Source organism: Bidens hawaiensis, unplaced genomic scaffold (genome assembly GCF_021521415.1).
Source record: "Bidens hawaiensis isolate Kalapana, Puna unplaced genomic scaffold, B.hawaiensis_p1.1 tig00037235_1, whole genome shotgun sequence".
In the NCBI taxonomy this organism is placed as follows: Eukaryota; Viridiplantae; Streptophyta; class Magnoliopsida; order Asterales; family Asteraceae; genus Bidens; species Bidens hawaiensis.
The window spans coordinates 59,315-67,153 of record NW_027496496.1 but is presented as its reverse complement, the minus strand read 5'-3'; the positions used below and the strand labels follow the sequence as shown (position 1 = coordinate 67,153).

The 7,839-nt window shown below is 36.7% G+C and overlaps 2 protein-coding genes across 2 annotated transcripts; both read left to right on the top strand.

The window, feature by feature from the left end:
* The first annotated feature begins 246 nt into the window (after positions 1–246).
* LOC143589124 (phosphoglycerate kinase, chloroplastic-like) lies at positions 247–4,188 on the top strand. The gene is made up of 6 exons (XM_077069969.1): positions 247–257; positions 327–609; positions 721–798; positions 1,934–2,194; positions 3,311–3,628; positions 3,705–4,188. Exons 1-6 carry the CDS (start codon positions 247–249, stop codon positions 4,056–4,058), a joined length of 1,305 nt encoding a protein of 434 aa, XP_076926084.1. The 3' UTR covers positions 4,059–4,188.
* A 1,982-nt stretch (positions 4,189–6,170) lies between these two features.
* Positions 6,171–6,779, top strand: LOC143589123 (zinc finger BED domain-containing protein DAYSLEEPER-like). The gene has a single exon (XM_077069968.1). The coding sequence runs from the start codon at positions 6,171–6,173 to the stop codon at positions 6,777–6,779; it is 609 nt and encodes a 202-aa protein (XP_076926083.1).
* Positions 6,780–7,839: the final 1,060 nt, after the last annotated feature.

Below are 7,839 nucleotides of genomic sequence, written 5' to 3'. Positions count from 1 at the left end.
AATCTAAGTTTATGAGTTGATGATGAAGTGGTTTCACAAATAAATAAGATGTTATAACCTGGTTTAAAATCTATTTGGATCTGGTAAGACACATGACCCGTTTATTTTTTTTACTTTAAAGTTGTTTCTTAATTATAAATAATAATATCTTGTTTTAAAAAACTCGGATATTAATTTTTATTATATCCCTATTTTATATGATTTTCATATCAAATATTTGGTTATATTAATTTTTAATTTAATAAGATGTTATACCCGTAAAAAAGCTATATCTGTGTTTGATAAGACCTATACCCATGAATTCATGTCAAATACTATGGGTTGAGAGAATATAACCCTCTTCTCTCTGCACACGTGGCAACCAAGCTCCAATCGCTCACAACCTCCTCTTCCAACCCAAACTCTCGCGTGATTTCGAATGCCAAGAAGAGCGTTGGGGACCTCTCTCCGGCTGAGCTGAAGGGGAAGAAGGTGTTCGTTAGGGCCGATTTGAATGTGCCCTTGGATGATAGCCAGAATATTACTGATGATACCAGAATCAGAGCTGCTGTTCCCACTATTAAGCACCTTATTGGCAATGGTGCTAAAGTCATTCTCTCTAGTCATTTGGTATGAATAACTTTCTTTGTGTATTTTGATTATTTGGTTTTGCACACAAGGTGTTCGACGTTTTGCCTCTGACATTTGTTTCCTATTATTTTTGTTATTTGAAATTATCAGGGTAGACCAAAAGGTGTTACTCCTAAATTTAGCCTGGCTCCGCTAGTTCCCAGACTTTCTGAACTTATTGGCGTTCAGGTACCCTTTTTTTTTTGCCAAGAATTAAATTAGGCGGTTTTGACACGAACCTATTTTGACGTGAACCCGTTTTGACCCGAACCTTCTTTCTTCTGCCTGTTTTATATTTGTAATTAGTAGTTTGGTATAAAACTAGGTTACGGGCTGAATAAGGAATATAACATCAATAAAAAAGATGTTTATATATAATTCAATGGTATGAAATGATAACTTTAATTTTTAAAATGGTAAAATAAATTAAGAATAAAGCTAAATTTTCATATAAGACAAATTCTGGGTAATTAGATTTACACACGCTCGAAAAAGAGAGTTTTAATAGTTTAGGCATATGTTAGTTGTTTTACGCAAAACAAATGGATCTTTATAATAATAATATTTTGAAATAAAGTATTTAAAAAAAATAGTTTAAAAGATGTAATAAATAAATAAACATTAAGCATTTTTTTTTATTTCTGGAAATCACTATTAAATGAAAGTCAATGAAAATTTAATTTAGGAATTTTAAAAATAATAATAAATGTAGCACTAATTTAATAGATTTAAATATAATTTAATTTTGGAAATACCTTATGTGTCATCATATGTGGACACTTTAAAAAAATGACATATGTACACATAGTTTTGCTTTAATATAATAGTAAGATTTGGTTATCACAAACCACTAAAGTGATTTCTGATATGTTTGTGGCTGAAGTTGAGCTATGAATTATTTAATTTGCTTTGGCTTATTCTAAACTCTAAGGGAACACCGTTGAAAACTAACCAGGCATCACTGACGGTGTGATAAGGCTGTATGGTGCATACGAGCCATATGACTTATTGACATGGGAAAAATGGTAAAACGGGCCACGAATGACAGGTGAAGGTTGGTCAAATGGTGGTGTGGATTTTTTTTGGGGGGGTAAGTTTATATGCTTTGTGTTACCATTTTTCGCCCTATTATACAGCCCGTATGATATTATAGTCATTCAAACTCATTTACTTAGATCAGCTTAGCTATTAATGATATTAGATCAACCTTTATTTAAAAAAACTACTGAAAAAGAATCCAAATTTGGTTAAAAGTGAAAAGAAACCGTACAAATTTGCTATGATTGATATATCATACATTTATTGAAGTATGATTAGTGAACAGGTTGTGAAGGCGCCCGACTGTGTTGGGCCAGAGGTTGAAAAGCTAGTGGCTTCACTTCCAGATGGCGGTGTTCTTCTTCTTGAGAATGTTCGGTTCTACAAGGAGGAAGAAAAGAACGATCCGTCCTTCGCACAAAAGCTTGCATCACTAGCAGATCTGTATGTCAATGATGCTTTTGGAACCGCACATAGAGCTCATGCCTCCACTGAGGGAGTCACAAAATTCTTGAAATCATCTGTTGCTGGTTTCCTTTTGCAAAAGGTTTGATAGCTCATCTTTACTTAATCTTAAATATTAAGAATGTAAAGTAGCCGGGCTAGAGCTTGGATCTTTTAATTTAAGAGAGATTGAGTTCGAGCTTGTCTAGTTTAAAGCTCTATGTGTAGGGGTGTAAACAAACTGAGCCTGAGCTCAAATTTTATTTCTAAAGCTCGAGGTTAGCTTGTGAGTAGTTTCTTGTCTTGTTTATTATTTATTTATTAATTTTTATATATATTTTAGTTATAATTTTCAAATATAACATAATATACATTATTTAGTGAATTTTATCATGATTTTAGTATATAAAAATATATATTTAATATATTAAATAAATATATAAGTAATAGGCTTTCTAAGCTCTGGAGCAAGCTTGAACTTGGTAGTTAAGCTCAGGCCTGTGCTCGTTTATTAAACAAGGTTATTCATGCTCGAGCCGAATAGAGCTTTTGGCAAGATGATTTAGAGTGGTTCACAAGTTGCTTGACTATATTACACCACTATCTATGTGTAATTCTTGAGCTCGACTCATTAACAATTTTTTAAGCTCCAGCCGACTTGTTTATATACATATATGTATAATATGAGCCGAGGGTCTCACCGGAAGTAACCTCTCTATATCTTGGGATAGAGGCATGGTTTGTCTACATCTGACCCTCCCAGATCCTACTAATAGCTTTGCTATAAATAAGATTTTACTAGGTACTATGATTGTTCTTGTTGTATATGTATAATATATTTATTTTGTATATAGAACAAAATATTTATTATTTCGTTAATTTTATAATAATTTTACATATAACAATATTTTTATTTGTGATTATTACCTATATGAAATAAAATTTATTGATTTCAAATAAATAAAAGTTAGTATAGGCTCGTGACTTAGTCAAGTTCTGGATGTGAAGCTCGGGCTCAATGTCATTTATTATACGAGCTTCATCTCTGGCTCAAGCTTGAGCTGAGCTTGAGAGCTCGTTTAACCTCGGCTCGAATTGAGTTTTCAGTTGCTGATCACCTGATCTCGAGTAACTCACTAGCGACTCAGCCCGTTTACATCCCTAGCCTAACTACTTTGATCATTCCAATAATAAGGTACAATGTTTGTGCTTAATGTAGGAACTGGATTACCTTGATGGGGCGGTTTCAAATCCTAAGCGTCCATTTGCCGCCATTGTCGGTGGCTCAAAGGTGTCATCCAAGATTGGTGTTATCGAATCCCTTTTGGAAAAGTGTGACATATTGCTTTTGGGTGGTGGAATGATCTTCACATTTTACAAAGCGCAAGGGTTATCAGTTGGATCTTCATTGGTGGAAGAAGATAAACTTGATCTAGCAACCACACTCCTTGCAAAAGCCAAAGCAAAAGGCGTATCATTATTATTACCAACTGATGTAGTCGTTGCAGATAAGTTTGCGCCTGATGCAAACAGCAAGGTTAGCTACTTAAATAATCTTATTATAGTTACTTTTTTTTTTTAGCTTATAAACCAAGAAGTAATGTTATATGTAGATTGTACCCACGGCTGCTATTCCAGATGGATGGATGGGATTGGATATCAGTCCGGATTCTGTTAAGACTTTTAACGAAGCTTTGGAGACCACCAAAACGGTTATTTGGAATGGACCAATGGGGGTGTTTGAGTTTGACAAGTTCGCAGTTGGAACTGAGGCGGTTGCAAAGAAGCTAGCTGAACTTAGCGGGAAAGGGGTGACTACAATCATTGGAGGTGTTGATTCAGTGGCGGCGGTTGAGAAGGTTGGGGTGGCGGATGTGATGAGTCACATATCAACGGGTGGTGGTGCGAGTTTGGAGTTATTGGAAGGTAAAATACTACCTGGTGTGGATGCTCTTGATGAAGCATAAATTTTGATTGAAAATTTTATTTTCTTAAATATAAAGAATAATTGTTGAGGGTATATGTGATTTTGGGTTGTAATGATGTGACACTACCCAATAGGGCATGTTGTGTACCAATTTGAGAATAAAGGGGATAGAAAGAAACACAGAAAAGTTTTTTGGGTAAGGAAATGGTTTTGAGTTGAGCCCTGTTCATGGTTAGCCTATATGAAAATTAGTATTTAGGCTTGCTACTAAAACTAGCACAACCCACGATTAACATTACTAAGAGCATCCACAATGCTCTCCATCGTCCGCCTCTCTCCTCCTCCTGCTCACAAAACCCAAGGTTCTCGTTCGCTTCTTGTCCGCAATTCCGAACAACCTGCACTGTCTCTCTTACTTTTTTTTTGCCTTCCGCTCCACCTCTCCATGTTGCTCCATGTCTGATACTAGAGGTGCAATAAAAACCGGTTTCGTACCCGACCCGGTGGAACCGACCTGGAACCGGTTCCGGTCGTACCCGGCTTGGGTATTATTATACCCGGAAAATCCTACCCGGTTCTAAATATTCTTTCGGAAATTACCCGCTTCCGGTTCCAAACCGCCGGTTCCTACCCGGAATAATCGGCTCCACCGGGTTTTTCAGTAATATAATAAAGCCGTTTGGAACCGGTTTTTGAGCTAAAAAAACTATATAAGGGGTTATTTGATCACTTGTTTTACCACTCAAACTCAAAAACATCAAGAAAACTTATCGGTTTACACTCCAATTTTTTTCACTTCCACCACCACTTGATAACAAGTTATTATGGCAAGCCTAAACAAGGGCAAAAGGAAGGCGGCTACCGATTCCGTTTTTATTGACCCGATTCGTGTTGAAGATGACCCCGAAATTGTACGGGTCGTCCCTCATAACCGCAACGAAGACGTATGGCGGAATTAGGATTTGGTTGAGTTGATTAATGGAGACCTAAAGGCTCGTTGCAATTTGTGTGGCACTTTCTTAAAGCATGATTCAAACTCTATTTCAAAAAAGCACATCGAAAAGAAAATTTAAAAGGCTTTGAAAGAAGTTCCCGTAACGGACCAAGTCGAATTGGGTCGAGATGGGACAATATTTCGTTACAACATGAAAGCGGTTCACGATAGGATGACGAAGTTCGTGATTCAACAAGGTTTGCCGTTTAACCACTTCGACCCTCAATTGACGGCCATGATTAGAGACTCTTCAACCGCGCTACACCTATGTAAGTCATACTACCCTACGACGTCATTGCCTAAAGTTGTGGGAATATGCAAAAAAAGATTTAATCGAGTTTTTTGCAACTATACAAACGGGTATCAATTTAACTAGCGATGTTTGGTCGGCACCACATGGGTTACCGGAATCGTACCTTTGTGTCACCGCTCATTGGGTTGATCCGGTTTCTTGGCAAAATGATGAAACGTACCATCACGTTTGAAAACTTTCCGTTTCCACATACCGCCGATAAATTGTTTGAAATTTTGGATGAGATAATAACGACTTATAACTTGAATAAAAAAATATTTTCAATGTCGTTTGATAATGCAACAAACAATACAAAGGCGGTAGAAAAATTATATTTAAAATATACACCACTTTGCTACGGAGAGTTTTTTCATACTCGATGTGTTGCCCACATTATCAATTTGGTTGTTCAAGATGGTCTTGCCAATGAAACCATGGAAGCCGGTTTGAGATTCTTTAGATTGATGTTACAAGATATTTTCAAAAGTGGGAAAAGAAGACATCTTGAATATAAAAACTATTGCAAGTCGGCTGAAAGAAAATATTTGGGGTTGAATTGGGACGTTCCAACCTGTTGGAACTCAACTTGTAATATGCTCTCTTGTGCTTTTTCCCAACAAGAAACTTTACAAGCGTTTCATAGAACTCTTGTGGATCGGTGCGAAGTTGATATGTTTCACGACGGTGGTTGGGTAAATATCGGTTATTTCTTGGAGTATCTTGATGTTTTCAAAACCACAACAACTAAATTGTCGGGTGTTTACTAACTTACTAGTTGTTGGGTGTTGCAAGAATTATACAACATCTCATTGAATTTCAAAGAGTTTGAAAACAAAAATGATCTTTTCGAGCATACTGTTGATCCAATGAAGAAGAAGTTTCAAAAATATTTTGAAGAAATACCACCCATGTTTACTTGTGATGCCGCTTTAAACCCCTACTTGAATGTTTCCGGGGTTGAGGTGTTGATTGAGGAAATATTTGACAACATGGGTATGAATGAGATCGATCCGATGTTGTCGACGGAAGCAAAGGATTCTTTCAACAAATCCCTTCAAGAAATCTATGATCATTATTTCAAAATTTATGGTCCAAGCTTAAAATCGACTTTTGTGGGGCAAGCAACAACAAGTAAGCCATGTAAGGACAGACTTATAAACATGATGAATGCTGTTCGTGAGTCGATGGCTAAGCGGCAAAGGGGAAACACGCCAACAAGTGAACGTGGGCGATATAGTGGAGCAAACTATGTAGAAGTTGCATCGGTCAAGGAAATTCGCAACCTTGATATTTTGGCTTGGTGGAAAGGAAAGCAAAACGAATTTCCTATTCTTTCCACCATGGCTCGTGACTTGCTAAGCTTCCAAGCTTCAACGGTTGCTTCGGAGTCGGTTTTTTCACTTAGTGGAATGATATTATCGATGCGAAGAACCAAACTCACTCCAGAGTCCTTAAAGATGTGCATTTTATTATAAGATCATTTGGGCGCGGTGGATCGTATACAAGACAAGGCGACCATTGAAGACGAAATACCACTTGAACGTCCAACTCAAGAGGTGGATAAACATGATGAATGTTGTTCATGAGTCTATGGCTAAACAGCAAAGGGAAACACGCCAACAAGTGAACGTGGGCGATATAGTGTAGCAAACTATGTAGAAGGTGCATCGGTCGAGAAAATTCGCAACCTTGATATTTTGTCTTGGTGGAAAGGAAAGCAAAACGAATTTCCTATTATTTCCGCCATGGCTCGTGACTTGCTAAGTATCCAAGCTTCAATGGTTGCTTCAGAATCGGTTTTTTCACTTAATGGAAAGATATTATCGATGAGAAGAACCAAACTCACTCCGGAGTCCTTAGAGATTGCATTTGCCTAAAAGATCATTTGGGCGCGATGGATCGTATACAAGACAAGGCGACCTTTGAAGACGAAATACCACTTGAACGTCTAATTCAAGAGGTGGAAGAAGGATAATCTTTGGGTGAAGAAGACGAAGGCGAAGACATTTGACGAATTTTAATTTGTATTTATTCTATTTGTTCTATTAATATATAACACGAATCACTCAATCAATGTAACAAGTTTTTAAAGTGTTATTTGTTTGTTTTAAATAAAAACTTGTTGAAAGAGCTTGTACAAATCTAGATCTTGATAACAACGATACACATGTTGATTCTTATACGATTAGGCTTGCATACGTTATGTGTGTGTAGTGTGTAAGTTTAGTGAACAATTTGGTAGAGTAACGAGAGAGAAAATGGCAAAATATCAGAACTGTTACATTAATGATAAGTTACAGGGTATTTATAGGGGATGACCACATTCGTTAACTTAACACTTAACGAATGTGTCATTCGTTACAGATACTTTAACGAATAAACATACTTATTCATTATACTTTAAAAGATAGCGAATGGCCCTCATTCGTTATCTCATTCGTTAATCTAGGTTAACGAATGAGCTTACAATTAGACGAATGTGTTACATTCGTTACGGGGTAACGAATGTAACTTACATTAGAGCGAATGGCCTAT

Coding starts and splice junctions, on each gene's coding strand:
- LOC143589123 (XM_077069968.1), top strand. CDS start 6,171: ATGAAGAAGAAGTTTCAAAAATATTTTGAAGAAATACCACCCATGTTT.
- LOC143589124 (XM_077069969.1), top strand. Junction 610..720: donor TCATTCTCTCTAGTCATTTG/GTATGAATAACT, acceptor TGAAATTATCAG/GGTAGACCAAAAGGTGTTAC. Junction 2,195..3,310: donor CTGGTTTCCTTTTGCAAAAG/GTTTGATAGCTC, acceptor TGCTTAATGTAG/GAACTGGATTACCTTGATGG.